This window comes from Monodelphis domestica, chromosome 1 (assembly GCF_027887165.1).
Source record: "Monodelphis domestica isolate mMonDom1 chromosome 1, mMonDom1.pri, whole genome shotgun sequence".
Classification (NCBI taxonomy): domain Eukaryota; kingdom Metazoa; phylum Chordata; class Mammalia; order Didelphimorphia; family Didelphidae; genus Monodelphis; species Monodelphis domestica.
Window position 1 is genome coordinate 463,968,353 of NC_077227.1, and position 24,621 is coordinate 463,992,973.

General features: G+C 45.8%; 1 protein-coding gene across 1 annotated transcript in view; it reads left to right on the forward strand.

The window, feature by feature from the left end:
• ASS1 (argininosuccinate synthase 1) overlaps nt 1-24,621 on the forward strand; it is an 85,143-nt gene that overhangs the window by 33,345 nt on the left and 27,177 nt on the right. The window contains exons 6-11 of the mRNA XM_001364654.5: nt 323-397; nt 7,470-7,540; nt 7,977-8,007; nt 16,112-16,202; nt 20,184-20,268; nt 22,905-22,969. Coding sequence (XP_001364691.2) covers nt 323-397; nt 7,470-7,540; nt 7,977-8,007; nt 16,112-16,202; nt 20,184-20,268; nt 22,905-22,969 — 418 coding nt within the window. The remainder of the gene's footprint in view (nt 1-322; nt 398-7,469; nt 7,541-7,976; nt 8,008-16,111; nt 16,203-20,183; nt 20,269-22,904; nt 22,970-24,621) is intronic.

Genomic DNA, 24,621 nt, shown 5'->3' on the forward strand with positions numbered 1-24,621 from the left:
TGAGCGTAGGAAGCTTTGTCCTTGGGCAAAGACATTGCTCATCCAACCCCAATCTCAATAAAACAAGCTCCATATACAAACATGACTGGTGGGAATGGTAGCTTATCTAGGGTGGTATTCCCCTCTCCCTTTCTTCCTACCTGCTGTGGAGCCCAGCTTTTTTGGGAGAACAGAACCTATAGCTGCAGGCCCAAGCTCTTGATCAGAACTCTAGCCCCAACACCCAGGGCATCAGGGGCAGTCTTGGCATATGCTGGTTGGTCTTCCGATCTAGCTCCTGTTTTTTCCCATCACTGGGGTCTGATTCCCACCTTTCTTCCAGGTCATCGCTCCCTGGAGGATGCCCGAGTTCTATAACAGGTTCAAAGGACGCAACGACCTGATGGAGTATGCCAAGGTATGGCGCTTTGACTCTTGGCCTTGACCTTCCCTCTGTTCTCTGTCCCTTGTACACCCCTAATAACTTCCCTTAAATAGCCACCTCCTGGTGGCTTCCCCATCTGAGTCAGAGGAAGAATGGGATGGAGGGGGGGGCATGTTGCTTTGGATCCTGCTAAGAGCCATCGTTCCCCTACAAGGGCCTCAGAGTCCACAGCCTCTTGATTCCCATGAGTTGGGGGATCAGACTCGCCCCCCACCCCCACCCCCTGTCATGTGGCAGCTCTCCCACTGGGCCAGCTCCACAGATGTACTCTGAACGGGCTCCGGCCCTTTGTCTATTTCCCACGTCTCAGCAGGCCTCATTGCAGAAAGCCAAAAGGGTGCTCTTCCTAATCTTTCTCTTTTTCCTGGGGGAATGACGGCTCAGCACTGTGTGTGCCGTCTCAGCAGTGTCGTTGGGGGTGGGGGTTCGGGGTGGGGGGGAGCTTGTGGGGGGAGAGTGAGGCCTCTTTCTGCAAAGGGCCGTAATTACCTAGAATTTAATTGTCAGCTGCTTTTTCCGAGGGAACAGGTAGTGGCTCAAAGGGGCGACGTCAGACAAAGGCAAAAAACACTGTGCCTTTGTCGTCCTTCCCTTTTGAAGTACAAGTTGCAATAAAACATATTAGAAGTTTTGCATCAGGATCCTTAGCCGCTCTCCAGGGTACCTTTCTTTTTAGCGACTTGATGGCAGTGCTTGACAAACAGCTTCAATCAATCAGAGAGGAAAAAAAGCTACACGGTGCATAGACCAGAAAATTGCTTCAGTTTTTAAATAGCAGTCAGCAACCCAGGCTGTGAAATATTCCTGCAGCCAAGGTGCTGAGTCGGAGGGGATGCTCTGTGTGCAGTTGCTGCCACCACTCTGCCGGCAGCATCCCATTAAGACGTGGAGAGCCGTGTGCGAAGGATCTCTCCACCATCTGTTGTTTTATCATTAAGAGGGGAGTTTACAAGAGCAATCCCATATGTTGCCAAACAAACTGTCAGATAGCAGAGTTATTAAGAGAGCCCAGGTTGTGTGTGTGTGTGTGTGTGTGTGTGTGTGTGTGTGTGTTTCCCCTGTCATACAGAAAAGGAAACACGTGCCTTTCTTTAAGAAAAGCAGACCAGACACCCCCAGGTCCCATGTAAAGGGAGGGCTTGAGTCTGTCTAATTTCTTTCCCTTTAAGCCCCAAACAAAAGGCATTTCTGATTCTCTCAATGGAGACCAATCTAAGGAGCGGTTGGAGAGGAAAGGGGACTCGGCAGCAAAGGTGTTTCCCTTAGTATCTTTCTGAAATGTCATTTTAAAATGAGGAAATAGAGGCATTCACCAAGAGGACCACAATCTCCCATACCAAACAGAGCAGCAGAGAGTAATAACAGAGCCCAAAGGGAAATCATAGGGAGTGATTCAGCATTTCCGGGAGGGTTGGCCACTAGCTTCGAAGAAGCCACCAGTGAAATTGACCAGCATAGACTCATTGTCCAGACCCAGAGCTCAGCATGCAATAGGAATCAGCAAGGAAGAAAATCAATGGGGCTTTTAAAATTCTCATCTTTCAGGGCTCATAAATAACCAAAGTCTAAAGGTGATATTTGAGACTTGTAAAACAAAACAAAACAGAACATTTGCTTCTTCTGCCCAAAAATCCATCATCTACTTCCCAGGGGGAAAAACACTTCTATATTTATACATGTATAAGTATACGTCTTTGCCAGTGTCTCTAAAACCAAAAAGACAAAAAATTTAAGGTAGTTAGAAAACAACCACAATTGTAATTCTATTACTCTATCACCCAGATTTGATTGGGGGGGGGGGGTTCTAGAACTGTGGATTAGAGGGGAGGATAATTTTGGCTTTAGTGTTTAGTATTTTCATTTTATTCTCTTCACTCCCCTGCAGCCTGCCAAAAATGAGTCTCTTCCTCTTTCGTCCTTATTACATTGAAACACTTTGTGATAGAAGGAAACCAGCACTAGGCTCCCTATGTACCCGGAACTGGAGACCTCTGGTCTAGGAAGACGTGGGAGGGAGAGATTTGGAGATGCTGGTGTTTGAGGAGTTAGCATCTCAATTTCTGCAACTCTTAAAAAAAAAAAAAACTTATTGCTATCTTTTTGTTTTTGCTTCACCTGCATTTCCCAAAATGTGAAGTACCCAGCCTCTCCCCTTTTCTTTTATGACAAAGAAGAAAAAGAAAAAGAAAGCAAACAGTTCAGCAATGCTAACCAATACATCATCTAGGTCTATGTTTTATACCTATAGCCCCAACCTCTGCAAAGAAGAAAGGGTTGTTCTTCAGTGCTTTTAAAATAACCTTTAAAACAGTCACTTCTCCATCCAGGCTACTTAGCAATCTTACAGTTTCAGTTGTGTCTGATTTTTTTTTTTAAACCCTTACCTACCGTCTTGGAATCAATACTGTGTATTGGTTCCAAGGCAGAAGAGCTGTAAGGGCTAGGCAACGGGGGTTAAGTGACTTGTCCAGGATAACACAGCTGGGAAGTGTCTGAGGCCAGATTTGAACCTAGGACCTCCCAACTCTAGGCCTGGCTCTCAATCCATTGAGGTACCCAGCCGCCCCCAGGAAAAAACTGGTCAGGATCTCCAGTTCCCCAAAGGGTGTTCCTGTACAGTCCCAGCATGAATAAGTGTTTGGCTTCCCCAGGGAGCGGCTCTTACAGGAACCAGACTTATTTGGATGTGCAACTTTTTGTTTCTCTTAAACAACCAGTGTCGGCTCTCATCTCCTATCTCGTGTGAGTCATGACGTAGAGAGGACCACTCACATATGCAGGGTGAAATCGAGATGCCTGAAATATATCTGTAGACTGTTGGGTGCTTATGCCCTTCTACTGGTTAAGTGGCACCTAATACAGTCTTACTGACTGGCTAGTGCATATGCAATTCCAGAGTGCTGGAGTTGAATCAGGCAAACTCAGGCTCAAAGCCCCCTTCTAAGACTAAGTAGCCTTTGGGTTCATGGGCAAAACACTTAGCCTTTCTGATCCTTGTTTTCTTGATCTGTCAAATGGGCTGCTGTAGTGCCTACCTGGAAGGGCTGGTGAGAAACCCCAAGGAGATGGTAGATGTAAAGCACTTTGTAAGCTTCAAGTTTGTCAATCATCATTATTAGTCCGGTTTAGCATAAGTTTTGCATATAAATAGGTTCACGTCCAATCCTTGCAAAGGACCCGCTGCCATCTGGGTGATTTGGGAGGGGAGAGAAAAGTTTGGGAAGGAGTGAATGAGGCTGCTCCTGGTGGGGGTGAGGAGGGGAGGGGAGGGGAGCCAGCCGAGAGCAGAGAGCATTACCTCCGGGCTCACCCTGTGCTCATGATTACAGCCCATTCAGGATAAACAAAAGGGAGCATTAATTGGCTAACCAGCTCTTGAAAGCTAATGGAGCGAAGGAGCTAGCGTGGTGTGGCTGCCAGAGTGTGAACAGGGTCCTCTCTGTCAAGCCCCAGCAGAAGCTTCCTGACCCAGGGGCTGACAGAGACAGAGAGAGGGAGGAAGAGAGACAGAGATAGAGACAGAGACAGGGAGGGAGGGTGAGAGAGACCAAGGGAGGGAGGAAGAGAAAGAGAGACAGAGAGGGAGACCAAGAGAGGGAGATAGATAGACAGAGGACAAGAGAGAGACAGAGACAGAGACAGAGACAGAGAGGGAGGAAAGGTGAAAGACCGAGAGAGGGAAGAACAAGGAGACAGTGCAAAATAGAGGGAGAGAGAGAAGGAGGGACCTAAGGAGGAAGGCCAAGAGAGACAAAGACAGAGAGAGGAAGGGAGAGTGAGACAGAGATGGAGGGAGAGACCCAGAGAGAGAAACAGAGGGAGGGAGGGAAATAGAAGAATGAAAGAACAGGAAAGAAGAAACCAGAGAGGAGAAATGGAAAAAGAAAAAGAGGAAGGAAGGAAGAAAAAGGACTGATGGAGAAGGGGAGGGAAGGAAAAGGAGAGAGAATGTGCTTCTACTTGTGTAGGCTTGTTTGAATATCAGTGAAAGTGTGGATATGACTTTTATGGAAAACTTTGAGTGGGTGCTCAAAGAAGGTGAGCCCTCATTTCAAAAACTGAGGTCAGGCACTATAGTTTAGGGAAAAGAATACTGGAGACAGGGAACTTTGGTAAACCATCAGTGTGACCTTGGACAAGTCCCTAACCTCTCTAGGCCTCAGTTTCCTCATTAACAAAGTGAGGGGATTAGTTTAGGTGAGCTTTAAGATCTCTTCCAACTCTGTAAATCACTTCCTTTCTCTGAATCTCGCTCTTCCTATTTGTAAAATGGGGATAATTGTATTCATGGGACCTAACATATAGAAGGTTGTTTTGGAGAACATTTTTGGTAAACCAGTCTGATACAGTGGAAAGAACAATGATTCTGAAGTTGTAAAAGCTGCATTCAAAACCCACCTATGATGCTTACTGACTATGACTTTAAGCAAGTCACTTGTTTCCTGGGTCTGCCTCAGCTTCTTCCTCTGTAAAATGAAAGGATTGGAATAGAAGGCTCTGAAATCTCTTCCATCTCTAGATGTGTGGTCCTCTGAAAATGCTATATAAATTTTAGATATAATAATGAATAATCATCATCAACACAGCCTGGCCTCCTCTCAATGGCTTCATTATCAAATCAGAGCCTTTTTCTAGCCAGGTCCTCCTTGACTGGTCACCCAAGGCCATTGGGGCAGCCAACGAATGGGACTTTGAAAGGATGTTAGGCCATGTTTTCCCTCACTACTTTCAGACTTGCCTAATACTCAAGACATTTCTGTTCTTCCCATTAATTTGAGACCTTTGAATCCATCCTGTCATGCCCCAATGTCATGTCTTGAAGTGTGATTAAATAACTCAGTGAGTCTAAACATGACCTTAGATTCAGAGACATAGAATGCTTAGAAGGAACCATAGAAATCAGCTAGTTTAATATCATTTATGGAAGATAAAAGCGAGCCCCAGAGTGAAGACTTATGGAAGGGATGATGGGTGTCTTCTTAAACCCGATTGAAGGTTTATTGCAAATAATGAGACTTGTCCTTCTTGGTTTCTGAGGGAATGGGCCTTAGGAACAATGAATGGGCACAAATTACAGAAAGACTCCAAGCAGAGGCTGAGTGATGACACCTTGTCAGGGGTGTTGTTTAAAGGGATTGCTATTACTCAAGTAGTAGCTTTTTCCTGCTGAGAATCTGTGCTAGTTCAATATGTACCTTTCTCAGTTTCTGGCTTCATTGGATTACATTGCATTGCCAGGATTACAGCAAATCCACCTCCCAGGTTTCCTGACTCTTAATCAAGTGCTCTTTCCACTACCCAAGTCTTTATAGGTTGATTCAGGGTGAAAAAGACCAAATTAAAAAGGCCAGCATGGGCTATGCATGACTGGAGAAGCAGTGGAGATGATTGGATGCATTCAACAAGCATCCCAATTAAGCATCCCTTATATGCAAGGTAGAAGGTATCTCCACACTAGAGTCCCCTATACCTGTGAAACTGAATATCTAGACCAGTGATCATGTCCTAGGTACTGGGGATCAAAGGGAAAGGGAAAACAATGTCCCCTCCCCTGAATCTTCTTCCTTTGTACTGGAATATAGGTGAAGAGCAGATGCCATCATTGGTTCTAGAAATATTATGGGAGGTAAGAAAATGTCTAAGAGCAGAAAAGCCAATTAAGGAGAAGATTGATGTTTTCCTACTGGTCTTGTTTTGGCCTTCTGATTCTGCATATGTAGTTCAGAGAGAAAGATCTTTGAAACCTCCTCTTTCCAAACCTTTTATAGCATCTCCCTTTCCCAGTCAGCTCCTTTCAGCAGCTAGGTGGCACAGTGGATGGAGTGCTAGACCTGGAATCTGAAAGACCCAAGTTCAAATCCTCTCTCTGACACCTAAGGTGATTTTTTCTCAGGGTAGTATAAAGTACTTTGTAAATCTTAAGGAACTGCCTCAGTATCAGTTCTTATTCTTCACCTATGTCTCCTGGTTTTCTTTTTTTATTTTATTTTCCTTCCTTCCCTCCTTCCTCCTTCTTTCCTTCCTTCTTTCCTTCCTCCCTTCCTTCCTCTATCCTTCTCTCTCTCTCTCCCTTTCTTTTTAATAAAAACCCTTACTCCTGTCTTGGAGTCAATACTGTGTATTGGTTCCAAGGCAGAAGAGCAATAAGGGCTGGGCAATGGGGGCTAAGTGACTTGCCCAAAGTTACCCAGCCAGGAAGTGTCTGAGGTTAGATTTGAACCCAGGAGCTCCAGGTTCTAGGCCGGGTTCTCAAATCACTGTACTACCCAGCTGGCCTCAGTTTCTTTTCTTTTCATGGACCATTAGTTACTTGGAGAATGTGTAATCACAAAAGCTGGGAGCTGAATATCCTAGTGTAAACAACAACAGGGAAATAGGTTCTGATCAAGGACACAAGTAATACTCAATGAAATTGCGCCTTGGATGGGGGTGGGGAGACAAGGGTGGGTGGAGGGGAGGGAGGGAAATAATGTGATTATTGTAACCAAGGAATAATGTTCTAAATTGACTAAATAAACTTATTCAAATGGAAAAAAAGAAACAAAAGCTTGGAGCTACAAGAGGTCTTAGATAAGAAGTCCAAGTTCAAATTTAACATTGCGGAAAAATGAAGTCTGATATTGGGGAAGATTTATGTTGGGTCCGCCAGTTAGTTAGTAGTAACAGATGCAGCATCTTCTGGCCCAGGCCTCCTGACTGCAGATATCTTTTTTCTACTAACCATGGAGTCTCCCACCCAGTGTGGGAACCCCCTCTGCAGCCTCTCCCATGTATGGCCTTGGTGAGAACACACTTCTGGGGACATGCCAAGAGGGAGAGCCAAGAGTATTGTAAGCCTCATCAGAAGGGCTCCGGGTCCTTTTGTAGAGCAGGTAGGGGTCAGTCTTCTGACATTAGCCGCCTTCTACAGTTGGGCTGGGGGCACCTATTGACTTGGATATATGAGAACCCGTAAGAAAGACCACCTGGGGCCTTGTCATATCACCCCACTGCCACACTGGTTTCTTCAGACAGTCCCATTTGGGTCTTGTGTTTCTTTCTACAGCAACATGGAATCCCAGTTCCAGTGACCCCCAAGAACCCATGGAGCATGGATGAGAACCTTATGCACATCAGGTAGGACCAGGGACCCATAGAGAGAAACAGGCTTTGGAAATCTAGCCTTGGAGTGCCGTGGACAAGGGATGTCTCCTTTCCTCCATGGGGATGCATTGTTGGTCCCACTGGGAGGAGACGGGGTAAAGGCATCCACAGAGCAGGGTATTCCCTGAATATAACATCTCCCAACCTGGGTAGAAACTCCAGATGCTACATCCTGCCCTGTCTAGGAATGCCTGAGAGCTCATTTCCTAGCCCAGGCCCAATGGAGCCCATGTGGCTTTGCTAGACTCCAATGCCATCCCAAGCCAAGATGTCAACTATCACCCAGCAATGGGAGCTCTGCCCAAGGGAAGAGGGCCAGTTTGGGCCTCTTTCTTCTGACTTCTTGGGGAAAATGTTCCCTCCCTCCTGACTTTCTTCTCTCTGGTTTTGTCTCCTCCTTCTCCTGCAGCTACGAGGCCGGAATTCTGGAGAACCCCAAGGTAATTTATCATTTCCTTTGCGCTGTCCGTCTTCGGGGGCCGCTCTCCAGGCCGATGCTGTGATGTATTTGTAGCCTAATTTGAAATTTCACAGGGGGCCGGGTATGGGGCTGGGGCCAGGCCCTGCCTGTGTTCCTCGCCCCTCCCCACCTCCCCCTCTCTGGGATGGGTTTGAAGGTCTCCTTCTCTCTCTCTCTCTTTTTCTAATTGCTGCCGGGATGAATAGGGGAAGGAATTATTTCAGGGCAACACAGAAGGAGAAAATGTCATCGGGAGACAATAAAGAGGCAATTAGACAGATGAGACACTTGTGGGGAGCGGGGGAGTCCTGGGCCCACCAGCTTTCAGGGCAGGTCTGGAGTGATTGTATGAGGGGCCAGCGGGGGAGGTGTTGGGGGGTAGTGCCTTGGGCTCATTTATCTGAGTCTTCTTCCAGCACCAAGCGGATGGCCCGCTGCCCTCTCTTCCGAGCTCTCAGCCTGGGATCTCTCTGCTCACTCAGCCCTGTTTGAAGTTTAGGATTTCTCTCCCCGGGGTGTTTCTCTTTTTGTCTGCTCTCTCCCCCCTCAAAGGCCCCCCCCCACTACTCTCCCTGCTCCAATGTTGGGGGCGGGTATGTGCAGGAGTTAGGGTGGGAAGGAGATTTATCATGGGAATAGAAGCTTCCTTTGTCCTCTGGCACCTTCTGGCCAAGGGTGTCTGTGCTCCCCTGCTCGGCATGACACCTCGGGCTCTTTGGGAGAGGGTTGTTGAAAGAAGCATCTAGGGTCCCTGGCCAGAAAGGCCAGCAGGACATGGGCCCAGCACTCTGGGACAACCCTCGCCTGATTTCTGAACTTTGAGAGTGGTTTGAGGTTTTTGTTGTTCATTGATTTGAGTGATATCTGATGCCTCGTGACCCCATTTGGGGTTCTCTTGGCAAAGATACGGGAACAGTTTGCCTTTTTTTTTCCTCCAGCACATTTTGCAGATGAGGAAACTAAGGCCAACAGGGTTAAGCGACTTTCCCAGAGTCACACAGCTAGGAAGTGTAGGAGGCCAGATTTGAACTTGGGAAGACGAGTCTTCCTGACTCCATGCCTGGTGCTCTACCCACTGTGCCACCTACCTGCCTATTATATGCCAAGCCCTGTAGTAAGCTTATTTTATAAATTAGGAAACTGAGGCAGACAGGGTTAATGACTTGCCCAGGGTCACACAGCTAGGAAGTATCTGAGGCCCGATTTGAACATGGGATGAAGGAGTCTTCCTGACTCCATGCCTGCCTGGTGCTCTATCCGCTGTGCCACCTAGCCGGTTTGTGGTCATGTCTCCCAAAGGACTATGGGGAGCTTGACCAGAGATGGTACAGGCATCAGCTAAACTGAGTTCACTTGGCCTTTGGGGTAGAGAACAATTTTTTCCCAAGTAGCATGTGGCTGGCTTGGCAGCGTCTGTCCCGCTCCTCATCCTAAGAAAGAAACAGACCTGCAACTCATGCAGGAGGGGAAGAGACAGGAAGGCAGTAGACATTCCTGTACTATACTTGGTCTTAGCCAAAAGGACAAGAAGTGAAAGCAAACATTTCCATACAGCCAAGAGCCATGCAAAATACTTTCACAAATATTCCCTCCTTTAAGATTCACAACAACCTTAGGAGAGAGATGCAATGATGACCCCCATTTTATAGTTAAGAAAACTGAGGGAAACAGAGGCCAAATGACTTGCCCAGGAGCACACTGCTAGTATTTTAACTTAGCTTCCTAACTCCAGGCCCCACGTTCAATCCACTGTATCACCCACTATTCCAATGGGAAATTAGGATGAGACTTCTCAAGAAGGAGGAAATGTTTTCAGGGCCAGGCTTTCCCATCCATGGGACACACTCCATCAACTGGCCTCAGTGTTCAGGTTCTAGACAATGGGTGGATGCTGAGGTAAAGCCTCGTTGGTCCGATCTGTGGAAATGGGATGTATCCCTCACCTTCCATATGGGCATTCCCTGGTGAGCCTTCTCCGGGTGTCCCCATTGCTCCTTTGAAGTGGCTGCTTTGTGGGCAGCTCCCTTTGAGTAGCCCCTTGTTGATGTCCTGACCCGCTTCCCCACCCCCATTGCCATCCTTCCCTCCCTCTCTGGGACCGAGGTGTGTCACTCATTAGCGCTGAGCCCACGCTCCCTGGGGCCTAATCAGGCTGCGTGGTGCTGCTGCCTGCTGGCCTGACTATTTCCAGTTCATGCTCTGCTGGCCCCACGACACTTAGGCAGGCCACCGCTAATTATTTAGTCAGTCAAGGGGAAGGCAGGGAGGCCAGAGGAGTGTAGGCCTGCCGAAGGGTGAATGGAGAGGGGAAACATGGGAGGAGGAGAGAAAAGGGAGGAAAAAAGCAAAAGGTAGCGTAGAATTCTTATCATTTGGTAATCATCCATGGAGGCAGGCCCAGATAGGCCAGGTAATGGAGGGGTTATTTGTCCCTGAGAAAAAAAATGAGGGTATGTTTGCAAATTAGTTCTGTCTCTGGCTCTGAGCCTTTCACTGCTTGCCTTTTCTCCTCTCATCCTCCCTTACCTTTGGTTCAAGCTAAAAGAGAAAGGACTTCAGCGCTGATCTAATACAGTCTCTTCCTTTTGGAGATGAGGAAACTGAGACCTAGGGGAATAAAGTGATTTACCTAAAGTCACACAGGTAGTAAGTAACAGCCGGGGTTTGAGTCCAGGTCCTCTATCTCCCCAATCACACCACCTTCTCTCTTGGCCTCAGTTTCCCCATTTGTAAAACAGGGGATTTGGCCTCCCTCAGTCTTAATATTCTGTAATTCTCTCTTGGAAGACTAGATGGGAGACCTCTGTAAAACAAATCCTGTTTCCTCTTGGAGGTAGAGAGTTAATTCAGTTTGGGGAATCCTGGGGAAACCAGTGTCCCTTCCTACCCCCAACCCCACATACATTTCTTGTTAAGAAGAAGCAGGGAGATATTTCCTGGGGAAGACAACAGGAGAGGATTAGGTAGGGTTCTGGACAAGACACATCTGTGACCCTTCCGACTTCCCCCAGGAAATATATGAGCTCTGTTGCTTATTCCAGAGTGGCAGCACCCCACCTCCTACAGGGGAACAAAGAGGGTGAATCCAGAAGTAGAAGGAGACAGGCTGAAAGGTGACCCAGTATTTTGGGGTGGGCCCTGAGACCACAGTGCTAGCAAACCCTGGTTCCTTGGTTGTCTTGGAGGAAAGTGGGCCCTCGAAAGACCTTTATATATAGAAGCTTCCCTGGCTTCTGACAGCATCCTCCCTTTGTGGAAGCCTAGAGAAAGGCATTGATGGGGGCTCCATGGCCCAGGGCCTCTTCTCTTTGGGGAACCCCAGCATCCCTTGCTAAGCTGGCCACCAAAGCGGGGCTTATGGAAAAGGAGCTTAGGGGTAACTGCTCTCTCTCCCCCCCCACCCCCAAAGCGCCCTGAGATCTGCCAAAGGGAGGATTTGAAGGCAGATGGTTGAGCCATTTTCTGCCTCTGTGAGGGCTGATTGAAGAGCAATGAGGCATCTAATGCGGAGAAAGATAGAAATTTACTTGCCTTAACTTCATATGGCACACACTGAAAGAGTTCATTCAGTCCCCGGGCACAACAATATCTGATGGATGAATAAACCATTTGCAACATCGATCATAGCTCTACATCACGGTTTACTTCACGGGCCATTTGCTTCCAATTTCTTCTTCTCTCGGCCTGTTTCGTGCTTTCTTTCTCTCTCCCTCTCTCTCCTCTCTTTTTTCCACACTCTCTTCTCTTCTCCCCCCCACCAAAAAAGATGACATTGCAGGACTTGCCCCCCTACCGGGTTGGATAAATAGATAGCACTGATACACTGCAACAAACTATTTGTCATTTGAACTGTGCTTTTAGAAAGAAGAGTAAAAGAGACCAGTGACACACTCTCACATATACATGCACATACACACACACACATGCATGGCTGTGGCACAACTCAAGGCAAATGGCATTTTATTCCTATTTAGTTATTTTATTTAATAGGGGCTTTCAGGCTCAGGTGAGGAAATTGGAAGCTGCCTGATGCCGACTTCCAATGTTTAGTAAAGAGTTTGTAATCCTTGGTATCCTCCCTCCTATCTGCAGCCCTGAGCCCCCTTCCCCTCTCTTTTTACATGCAAAGCTTTTCATTATCTTGAACATCTTCTCTGCCAGTTAATACGTATGATTGGGAAGACCAGGTCGTGCAAAATCGAAATCTATGGGTCGCCCAGTTTGTGTGCATAGGAGCGAGTGTTTGGGGACATGCCGGTTAAAGGGAGGGAGGAGGATAGATGGGAAGCTGTGACAGATTGAGCTAAAATTGTGTTTCTGAGGCTCAAATGTTGGTGGTGGGGAGGGGTAACAGTGCTCTCTGCTTTTCTCGTTTCCTGAGACGGAGGAGTATGAGTACAGGGAATGGCCTGGGCAGCAGCCCACTCTCCATGTGGCCAAGAAAGGATCATCAGGATCCTTGTCTGCCCCTTATTCCCACTTAGAGTTTGAAGGTGGCCTCCTAAGAAACAAGTCCATTCACTGATCTTGCCAGTGCTGGGATTAGGGACAGGCAAGGGACTTAGTCGCCTCTGACACAAATACAGAGGCAGCACGATGAAGGACTCGAGTATATAACCGGGCTAAAGAGTGCCCCTCTCCTTGGCCCATGAGCATTTATTTTGTGGTGCCAGTTGTATGGGTTATGTAGGGAAGGCTTAATGCCTCCTATGGACACCCAGACGCTGTAATTTCCAGCTCAGCCCAGGGCACAGAGATGCCTTCTCTTGGCTTAGTCTTGGCCAGCAAGGAGTACTGGGTAAGGAATCCTGTCTTTGTTCTCTGGCTTTGGACAAGTCATTTAGCTTCTCAGGACATTCGTTTCTTGGTATGAAAACAAGAGATCGGGCAACATGATCTCTAAGATCTCCAACTACCCCAAATACCATAATCTTCATTGTGTAGCTTCCCCTCCTTTGGCCTCTCTCTGGCCCCCATCACCATCACCACCAAATTCTCCCCTACCACATAAGCAAAGGCTGTGTGGCTGTCTGCTGCTTGGTAAACCGGTGAGGGATGAGGAAGGGCAACTATTGTAAAGTCAAATCTGTTTTCTTGGTTTCTCTCCTTTGTAGATGACTTAGGGTATGCCCTTAGCAAAATAGGAAGAGAGAGAGAGAGGTAAGGGTATGGAATCTTGGGTTTAGAGCTGGGAAGGAGGTTGGTTAACCTAACCTCTTTTTTACATATGAGGAAACTGAGGCCCAAAGGGAAGAGACTTGTAGAAGATCGCATAGGCAGTTACAGTAGAGCAAGGATTTGTCCTCTGACTCCTAATCCTCCCTTTTCCTCCTGTACCATGTCTGAGCATCAGAACACAGGGAAAGAGAAAGGGCACCTGTGGGGTGGGGGGATCTCCATTAGTGGTCCCCAGCATTCCCCCTTCCCTGTTTAACTCTGTAGAGTTTAATGCCTCAGAGAACATTGAGGTGAGATTCTTTTGGAGAATTAGAGGGCCCAAACATTAACAGCTAACAGAAAGCACTCTGTCCAGGCATCATTTGGTAATTATCTCAATCTTGTGATTTATTTTATTATCTTATGGAAAGAATAGTCCATGGAGAATTGCATGGTAGAATGGACAAAGAGCACTGAGCTAGTCAGGAGACTCGGGTTCAAGTATAGCTTTGCCACTGAACTGAGTGATTTTAGGCATTTCACTTATTTTTTGCTTGAATTTCCTCATCTGTAATCAGGAGATAATAACCCATGCCTTGATAATATTAGATCTATTGCAAGGAGAAAACAAAATCAAGGATAGGAGTGTTCCTAGAAGGGTCTAGTATCTAGGACTAGTCCCTAGAAGGACAAAGGGATTAGTAGTAGTAATGGTATTGGAGGCAGCCAAATGGCTCAGATTAAGATCCAGGCCTAGCAACTGAAGGTCCTGGGTTCAAATTTAGCCTCAGACACTTCCTAGCTGGGTGACCCTGGGCAAGTCACTTAAGCCCCATTGCCTAGCCCTTACTACTCTTCTGCTTTAGAACCAGCACACAGTACCGATTCTAAGACAGAAGATAAGGGTTAAAAAAAAAAGGTAGCAGTAGTAGTGATATTATGGTGAGGAGGGAAGGTATTGCTTAATAATGATTCATTGGATGTTTGAACTGGAAGAGACTTCAGAGGTCCTGGAAAGTGTGTTGGATTTGGAGTCAAAGAAACTAGTTTCAAAAATCTTGGCTCCTTCATTTGTGTGACCTTATGCAAGTCACTTAACTTTTTAGTATTTATTTCTTCCCATGTAAAATGAAAGGATTGGGCTAGATAATCCCACATAGCTCTAAATCTATGATTGTATGATATGAGGAGACTAAGGCTAAGAGGGAAACGGGCTCACCTAAGGATCCATAGCAAATTAATAGACAGCTGAACTGAGATTGAAGCCCAGGTATCCTGACTCCTGGTCCAAGACTCCCCCATTATACTAATAAGGAGGATAGCCTGGCTTTTTCACCATCTAGAGTGGAGGATATTAGTTCAAATCTTCCTGGGTAACTATGGACAAGTCAATCCTTCTCTGAGCTTCTATCACTTTGTTTTTAAATGAGTTTTTTGAGTTTAAATGAGAGTTAAACTGGACAACCCAAGGTCCCTTCCATCTTTAAATCCTATGATCCTGTTCTAATTTACAAAACAACCCAAAGCAAATGTACAAGGCCTGAACCCATGAAAAACAGGCAAAGAGCCTTTTGCAGGGGCCAAAGGAGTGAGGATAGACAACTTTGAAAAATCAGTCTCCCCTTTCCCTCTGGGATCCATACCTTTTACTGTCCCAAGTTGCCAGGTGGCCTCGGTTTTCTCAAAGATTTTGCCCCTAGCCTCCAAGGCTGGCAGGCAGCCGGAGCTGGGGCATCCTGAGGCCTGAGCTAATAGCAAGAGTGTGCTTATAACAGGCCATCACTGCTGCTGCAGCCAGGGCTTAAGGGAGATGAGAGGCCCCTTTTCTACAAGTCTGGAAAAAAATATACATAAAGGTTGATGTGTTTTCAAATGGGTTTTTCTTTTGTTCCTCCCTTTTCCCCCTCTGAGTATTAACCTCCGGGACACTGCGGAAGAGTGCAGCTTGTTGGAGCACCTGCTGGGGTCACGCTTTGTCATTAGCTTTTCGGTCAGCACAGAATAAACCCCAATTCTAGACTAAAGGGGATAGAGAATGAGAGAGAAAGCGAGAGAGGGAGGGGAAAGAGGTGGTGGTGGTGGTAAACAGTCAGACAGACAGGACAGGACAGGAGAGAGAAAGAAGGAGAGACAGAAGAGAGAGAAAGGGGAGGGAGAAAAGAATTTGGAAGAGATGAAGAGAGAGGCAGGAGAGAAGAGAGAAAGAGGAAAAAACAAAGTAGAGAGAAAAGGGGAGGGAGAAAAAGAGAATTAGGAAGAGACAGAGAAAGGGAAATAGACAGTGAGAGAGAAGAGGAAAGAGAGAGAGAAAGGGGAGGGAGAAAAGAGAATTAGGGAGAGGTGGAAGACAGAGAGAGAAAGAGAGAGACAGAGACAGAGAGAGAGGAAGGAAGGGAGAGACAAAGGAAGAGAGATAAGGAGAGGAGAAAAGAAAGAAAAAGGGAGAGACAAGGGAAAGAGAGAGAAAGAGAATGTATGCATATGTGTGTGATGGTGTGTGTGCACATATGTCTGTCCCTCTCTCCTGGAAAGTATGTGCATGCCTCACTCCTTCAAAGTCACACTTTTTTCCTGCCTGACTTGTTCTTCCACAGCTATTCCATCTCCAGCTGTGGGGGCGTCAAAGAAGAAGATGAGATCAAGTTGAGGGGAAAAATTGTCTGATTTCTTTAGCCCTTTGTTCCTGGGCCCCTAGAAAGTGGTGCTGCACCGTGTAATGATGGTACAGACCCACAGGGCCTGTTGGTCAGTGCCAGCCAGAATGGACTGGGGGGAAGAATGGAGCTGTCTACTTCCTACCTCTGTTCTAACCTTAGGACCAAAAGAAGAATCACTGGGACGGAAGGGAAGCAGGGTTTATTCTGAACCTGGAAAGACCAGGTAGCTCTGGAACCTTTGTCCATAAGCTGTTTCTCTTCCTTCTTTAGAACCAAGCACCACCTGGCCTCTACACAAAGACCCAGGACCCTGCAAAGACTCCCAACAGCCCTGATGTTTTAGAGATTCAGTTCAAGAAAGGTAGGTCTCCAAATATGACTCCATAATCCTGCAGGCAGGGCCGAAAGTTTCTTAACTTTTGATACATTCAAGTCAGCTCCCTTCCCCTTTGCCATTCCTGAGGAAAGTGTTGTCTCCTGGCTTTCTGAAAGTCATAGTTCAGGTGAGGCTTTTCACAGTTAACTTTTGTCCTAATCTCTTCCCCATGGGACATTTGAAGTCGTATATGCTATAAAGGAGGGAAAAAATTTCTTCAGCTGCTTCCAACAGATTCCAAACCAAACTGAATTTTTTACTACTAGGACTCTAATCAGTCTTCCCTAATTAGTATAGCATATTTTTTTTTAAAACTCTTACCTAAGGTTCTAAGGCAGAAGAGTGGTCAGGACTAGCCAATGGGGGTTAAGTGACTTGCCCAGGGACACACAACTAGAAAGTGTTTGAGGCCATATTTGAACCCAGGACCTCTTGTCTCTTGACCTGGCTCGCTATCCACTGAGCCACCTAGCTGTCTCCCTTGGTCCAGCTCCTCTTTATCCATTCCTCTTCCTTCTTCATCCCTGACATAAAAGCTGAATCCCCAGAAACACAAATGACTTCAGAGCTACTATGGGCAAGCACCATCCCCCAAAACATCCTGAAACAGCCTCACATTTGTGCTGGGTACTGGAGGTACAAAACCATAAAAACACAGTCCCCATCCTTGAAGAGTGATAAAACAAAGATGTAAAAAGATATGTATGATACAAAATAGTATGTGATAAGGGCCCAAAGAATAATGTAGAGGCTGAGTACAAGAATTTAGAGGAGAGAAACTCATTACTGCATTAGGGAAAGTGGTCCTTGAACTTCCTGTTCAAGGAGAAATTGGATTTAGATTAGCATAGAGGAGAGAGAAAGGCACATGGGAAACTTTCTTAAGCAAAGTCTCAGGGCTGGGGATTTCAGTGGCGCAGATTTGAGGGCACATAAATAGTTTGGCTAGAATATAGGTCTTCCCTTGCTGAGAGAGGCGACCAGAGAGTAGGCTGGGACAAAATTATGAGTGGCTTTGAATGCTAAGACTCAACCAGCCTATTCCTTCTCTAAAGGGCAACAGAAATTTCTTGAGTATGGGAAAGACTGACACAAAGACCCAGAATCAAATCCTATCTCTGATACCCACTAGCTATTTGACCATGGAAAAATCACTTAATCTCAGTTTCCTCTGAAGGGATTGGATTAGCTGACCTTCCAAGTCCCTTCTATCTCTGGGCCTAGACTTATGACCATGTTTTGGATTAGAGGAGGAAAAAATCTGGAGCTGGAATGACTAGTGATTTAGAATTCCAGGGAGAGATGATGAAGGCAGGTCATGCTTTGGCCTTCAGTTCGCTGGCATCTCAAGGTCATTGGTCTTTTCTTGGTGAGGATGAGGAGGGATAGGGTAGCATGGTATGGTGGAATAGTACTAATAATATGTAAAGTGATTTGCAAACCCTAAAGCATTTTATAAATGTTAGCTCATATGATTATTTCAAGGCAGAGAATGTGGGTTGAAATCCTGGTTCTGCTACTTAATTGCCTGTGTGATCGTGGACTTACCACATATTCCTTTCCAGGACTGTTTCCTCATCTGTAAAGTGAGGGGACTAGACTAGATAAAACTCCAGTGTACTTCCCAGATCTGGGTCCATTATATTATCATCTAATAGTCCTTTAGCTTCTCCTACCTTAGGTCTTCTTCCAGGGCTGAGGGTTGATCCAAGTCTTTGCCCTGAAGTGTCCCTTCAGAGGTAGTGGGGATTTGGGCATCTTAGACCACCCTCACCCCCGTCACCTGCTTTCAACCTTTAATCCTAAGTGATTCTGGGACTAAGGGAACTTGACCATGGTTAACACCCTCACTAATCACTTAAACCTCCACTAGTCTAGAGCCAGAATTCTTTTTTCTCCAGTACTAAACTTGATCATGGCTCCATGTTCTGGTCTTGTGGCAAGTAGAAAGTCGTCCGGAAGAGATGGACCTTGAATTTTCTCCTTCAGGTCTCTAAAAATGGGGCTTAACCCTTTTCTTTGCCCCCAGGATGAACATTCTAGGTTTCATAATCAATTGTTTTGGGGCCTGATTCTCTTCTAAGTCTTAAAATCCAAGATTTAGAGCTGAAAGGGATGGTAGAAGTCCTCCAGCACTCTCACTTTACAGATGAGAAAAATGATTATCCAGAGAAGGAAATGACTTGTTCAGTGTCCCACAGCTAGTAAGCTGGCAAACTGGGATTTGAGGGCAAGTCTTCTGATTCCAACTCTAGACACTTTCCCAGCCCCAAGCTTTGACTCTCTTTCTGTCTGCTATTTTCTCTCTTATATTGAGAAGCCCATTTTGGGTGCCAGACCAACTGACCAAATCCTTAGCTGAAAATGGACTTTTATGGTCCACGTAAGCATCTACAAGGCTTGGTTGGCATGAATGGGAGACCCAAGCCACAGCATGTTTACTAAGAAATTGGGTACCTGAAGGACCAAGAGAGAAAAAGGACAGAAGAGGGTTTGAGCTACAAGTAGGACATTATGGAGGGAGAGAGAGAAAGGCAGAGACAGAGACAGAGAGACAGAGAAAGAGAAGAGACTCAATCCATTTTAATGACTTTGGGAGCGTCTGGAAAAAAAAATAGAGGGAAAAAGCCCCTCCCTCTGCTATTCCCCATTCATCCCCTAGTTAATTTATTTGAAGTTTTAATCTAATTATTAACTATTTTAAAGGATAAGCTGCTTTCTCCAACAGCAGCCCCAACAATGTCTCTTCTCCACCCCGGTGGACCTCATCCAATGCCCTGGCTAAGGATGATAATAGAAAAGGAGAGGCAGAGAAAGGGGATGGAGGGAGGCGGGGGGAGGAGGGGTGGTGAGGAGGGCTTAAGGTTCATTATTGGCCAGACTTACATTTAATAGCAATTTACAACCGAGTTATAAAACCCCTGGAAATGGAGGTTAAGAATGGCGATGCTGACAGACCCTTCAGTGTCGCCACGCTAGCAGGCGCCTCAGTAATAAAGACTCCAAAGAAGGCTATTGAGGCCTGATTGGCAACTGATAGCTCGCTACATGGTAATGAGACGGGCAGATGGAAGGGAGATTAGGCTCCAACTTTGAACGGCTTTTCTTTGTCACAGCTACAGCCCTCTTGTTAGCCTCCTAATACATTTATTGCTCACTTCACACTGCTCGAGAAAATGCCCCTTTTCTATTCAAAGTCAACCCCTAACCCACCCACCCACACCACCCCCTCCACTGCCCCTCTCCACACACCCCCAGCCCTCTGCTGCTACCACCCCCACTGCCTGTCTTCCCTCCCTCCCTCCTAGCTCCCCTCACTTTTTAGAGGCCATTATAATTAATTCATGGGAGACCCTGCCATTCCAGCCAGTCCTTCCCTGCCATTGGCCAGTGGGGGAGCCATTCCGTGCCCATCAGGCTGATAACTGGGACCCTGTGTGGGGTGTGAGCAGGGGGAGGGGATCAGATCATTGGTCCAACAGACATTGCAGGGGGCTGTGAGAGTGAGTGTGTGTGTGTGTGTGTGTGTGTGTGTGTGTGTGTGTGTGTGTGTGTACCTCCGCAGCAGTCCAGCCCCCCACTAACTGGTGGGACAGAAGGTGCTTCGCTGGTAAGACAATGGTGGAGCGTGAAATTCAATTAGTTCAGGGCCTGGTTGCAATTTCACAGCCCCTAAATGCAAAAGGGAAAAAAAGAATGGGAGGGGGGGTCGAGAGTTTTTATTACATTTTCCCTTTCATTCCAGGGGCTTTCCAGGCCCTCTTTTCCCCCAGCGGCCACAACCTGCTCATGGCTTTTTAAGAAGTTATTTGGAGTCTATATCCGTCACATCCATTTAAGGCGTTGCTGATGTCCAGGAGAGCGACATTGTGGATGGGTTGGCCGGGCAGCCCCCTTTCCCGTTCTCTCAGCCTCGCTCTTGGTTGCCCCAGCCCTTTACCATCTGCACCTTTTACTCCCCCCCAGGTGTTCCTGTGCAGGTGACCAATGTTAAAGATGGCATATCCCACCGTACATCCTTGGAGCTCTTTCTCTACCTGAATGAAATTGCGTAAGTGCTGCTTGCTTACCCTTTCACTTCCCTCCAGATTGTGTTCCTTTCTTCCCTCTCATTCTCAGGGAATACATGCTATCCGTCTGGGCTCCTGGCAAGTGAGAAATTCACATGAAGGAAAGTTTAGACCAAGAAGACGGTTAGTGAGGATGGCCCTGTTATCAGAGCCTTAGAGTTGGGACACGAGGAGTCCAGAGATTCTCCTCTCTATTCCTGAGCTCCAATGTGGCCATTTATTAGTGTTACGCAGTGGGAAGGGTACAGGATTTGGAGTAAGAAACCTTGAATTCAAATCCTAGTTCTATTATTTACCTACCTGTGTGACTGTGGGCAAGTTATTAATCTTTTTGGTCCTCTATCTGCAAAATGAGAGGGTTGTATTAAATGACCATTCCTCAATGGCCAAATAAATTCTCAATCCGTGAATTTATAATCCCTATTTTATTGTTGCTCGGTCATTTTCAGTTGTGTCCAACTTTTCATGTTCACCATTTGGAGTTTTCTTGGCAAAGAAAATGAAATAGCAAACCACTCCATTCTCCAGCTCATTTTATAGATGAGGAAACTGAGGCAAATAGGATTAACTGTCTTGCTCAGGGTCACACAGCCAGTAAATGTCCAAAGCCAGATTCAAACTCATGAAGATGAGTTTTCCTGACTCCAAGATTGGCATCTAGATGCCCCATAGTCCCTATTGATAGAGCCATAGATCCAAAGAAATTTAAGGGAAGGGACCTTAGAGATCACCTAGCCCAATCCCCTCAATTTACTGCTAGGGAAACTGATACACGGGGAGAGGAAGCAATTTTCCCAAAGTGTTCATGACTAAACCAGAACCAGAACTCAAGGCCAAATTGCCCATTCAATATCACCACACAGCTACATCCTTTACAGCACCACTGTCCTGACCAGGATAGCAAAATCCCTTCCCTTGATTTCCCCATCTGGAAAGTTGAGGGGACCCTGGACAATGCTTCTAATCCATAGAGGTATTGTTGACATCGGTGTGACAGTCCCCAGCATTACCCTTGTCTTGATACTATAATAATAGAGCTCGTCATCTGACACAATGAAGAATATACATGTTCATTTTGTTGGCTTTGACTTTGTGGAGGATATACTAAGATGGAAATTGGCAATCTCTATATGGAATTAAATAGCCAAAGCTACTTTCCATACTCTCTGCCTTGCCTAGTTCTGAACCCCAGGGATGATAACTAGAGATAAGAGCTTGTCCTTCACTGATCAGAACTTCTAAGCCAAAGGACTTAGAGTAAGTAGGTGGGGAGAGTACTGTTTAAAGACCACATGCAGATGAAACTTGCCAGAACTTAGCTCAGCCTAGGTACATGTAACCTGCAGAGTATTTTCTCCACCTTGAGATCAAGTACCAAGCATATTCCCAGGGCCAAGGGTATTGTGCAAATCTAGGGACTCAATAATGATTCTCAGTCATAGCCTATTACCACTATGTATCTTCAGCTTCACAGAGTCCTAGGGTCTTCTGGGGAAATGGGCAGGAACTAGATAACCTTTGGTAATTGCCCTTGATCTCGGCTGAAACCAATAAGTTCAACTGGATAAACTCAACAAACATTTCTTAAGCAACTACCAAATGAGGAAGAAACTGGTATCCCAGAGAGATCAGCCCTTTGCCCAAGCCCTCTGTCTCTCAGAGCCTCACAGTATTGTCTTTTGAGGAAGAACTGTGGAAGGATGAAAGGGCAGGCACTCTGGGATTCATGTTCGGTATTTTTCTTAGTCCAGGGGAAACCTTGTGGTTAGCAAAAAGAACCATTTGACCTGGGCCCCAAGTCTCACATTTGCTGCTAACTGTGTGACCTTTGACAAGACTTTTTCTTCATGGACTCAGAAGTCAGAACTCAGAGCAATGAAGGATGTATTTCAAGTTGCTATAAGGTTCAAATGGACTAGTGTCTGTAAAGTGCTTTGTAAACTTTAAAGTACTATATAAATGTCAGTTGATGTTCTTATTATTAGTAGTAGATGAAAATTACAGGTAAATAGGAGCTTCTAACCCAATAGAAGTATCACAGGAGGTAATAAGGCCCCCATCAATGGAGATATTCCATTGAAACATCTTGAAAGGGTTGTTGAAGAGAATGCTAGTTTAGGTCTGAGTTGGACTGGATGACCTCTGAGATTCGGTAATTCTTTGGTATTATTTCTTCCTCACCCCCATGCCTCAATTTCCTCACTTGGCAAAGAAGGAATTTTGCTTCTGTTCCAACTCTATGATCCAATAACTTTTTATCATCTAGCACTTCCAAGAAAAGAAGGAAAGGGCAGAAATGGGTACCTGTACTTTTCATCATGAAAATCACATAGTAAACATATAATAAGCCCTTTATAAATACTTTTTCATTCACTCACTCATTCACTCATTTATTCATTCTTTCATATCTCCTGACAGAATAATTTCACCTGGCACCACAAATCCCAACTGGCCCTTAGGGCACTTGGGCCAAGGAAGGCAAGAGCATTCTAAAGCACTGATTTGAGAAATTATGGTTAGGTTGTCCTGCTCCTTTCTGAAAGCTGCAATGACTCTTGTTCATGGGAGTCCTGGTCACTCAGTCCCTGATGTCTTCTTCTCTGCCTCTTCCCAACAGGGGAAAACATGGAGTTGGCCGAATTGACATTGTGGAGAACCGCTTCATTGGAATGAAGTCCAGAGGTAAACTTGCCTCCAGAGTGCCTTCAGAGCCCATGCTCTGAGGGGCTTCAGCTACTTAAAAACCTTTGCACCTTAGACACAGTACCCAGAGCCCAAATATTTAAAGGGAAGATGGATGGCCTATCCATTGTCCCCTGGGAGGGAGGAAATTGGGTCACTGCAGCAAAATCTGTGGTAACAGCCCTGCCAATGTGCCTATCAGGAGGGGTTTGTGCTAAAATAGAGGTTCGTTGGGATTTTTTTGAGGAGTGGTCTATAATTATTGTCAACAGGTTAGGAGCTAGACCTCTAATTTCACTGGTATAGGAAATTCCCAAATGAGAAATGCCCTCCAACAATGCAGAATGGTACATTGTCTATAATTTTATAGTCTTATAGTCTTGAGAAGTTCAGAGACTTGATAAAGGTCACACAGCAAATGCAGATTAGAATCACAGCTCAACGCCCTGCCTTCATGCCTTTAAGCTCTGCTCTTTCTGTCCACTACATCATACCTCTCACATTATTATGAATAATAATCTAAAAATTATAGCCTCACTAGATCAGAGAGAGGCAAATAATCTGATCACATAGGAGTATTTAGTAAGAGGAGAATTCTCATACATTGCTATATCAGTTTCTGAGCCTCAGTTTCTTTACCTCAAAAGTGAAGGTCATAGTGAAGTGCCTCCCTTGCTGGGTTGTTATAAAAACTCAAATTTGATCATACTGTGTAAAGCACTTTGCAAACACTAAAGCACTCACTGTATGCTTGAGTGGTGATGGTGGGGATGATGATGATGACGCCAGAAGTGGTAGCTATTTCTAACTGGCTGAAGTCATGTTAAAGCTCTTTAAATCAATCAGTGGGAGAAATCTAGAAGCCAGGAAGCTGAACAGAAGCTGGGGGAAAAGAGTGGTCTCTGACCTCAAAGAGCTTACCCTCTGTTGAAGAGAAATATATCTATGTATGTATATCCATGCATATATTATATATATACACACACACATATGTATATGGTGTGTGTGTGTGTGTGTGTGTGTGTGTGTGTGTGTGTGTACACCAAGTAACTTTATCGAGATGGGAAAACCAACAACATGGGGAAATAGAGGACATTTCCCTTAAGAGGTAACAATTGAACTGAACCTGACTAGAGATTCCAAGAGCTGGGGGTAAGAGGAGGAAAAGCACTCCAGGAAGAGGAGTGCTTAAACACTTAAACAAAGGCATGGAGGCAATAGATGGCATGGCACCAGCAGGGACAAGCAAGGAGGCGAGTTTGGCAAGAACATAGAGCAAATGGGGGCAAGTCATGTTATTCAGTCAGGGAAGATAAATTGGAGCCAGATTGTGAAGAGTTTCACATGGTGAACAAAGGAGTTTATATTTTGTCCTAGAGGTGATAGGGAGGCATGTTTATAGTGGCAGCAATTTAGGGATGCAGGATCACTGACCAATGTGTAGTGCCCAGAGTACGGGATGAGCTATTGATCACTGTGTGCTGTAAACCCAGACATAGCTTTGGGACAGGACTTCCCTCAGTGGAATAGGTAGCAAGCAGACTCATTCCTTTGGTCAAAGCCAAGGCTTTTCATGAAGGTCTTACTTAGATTGTGTTCTCACAGAGCTCCATGGAGATGAGAGGGTGGAGCCAGGTGTTCTAGCTAAAGGA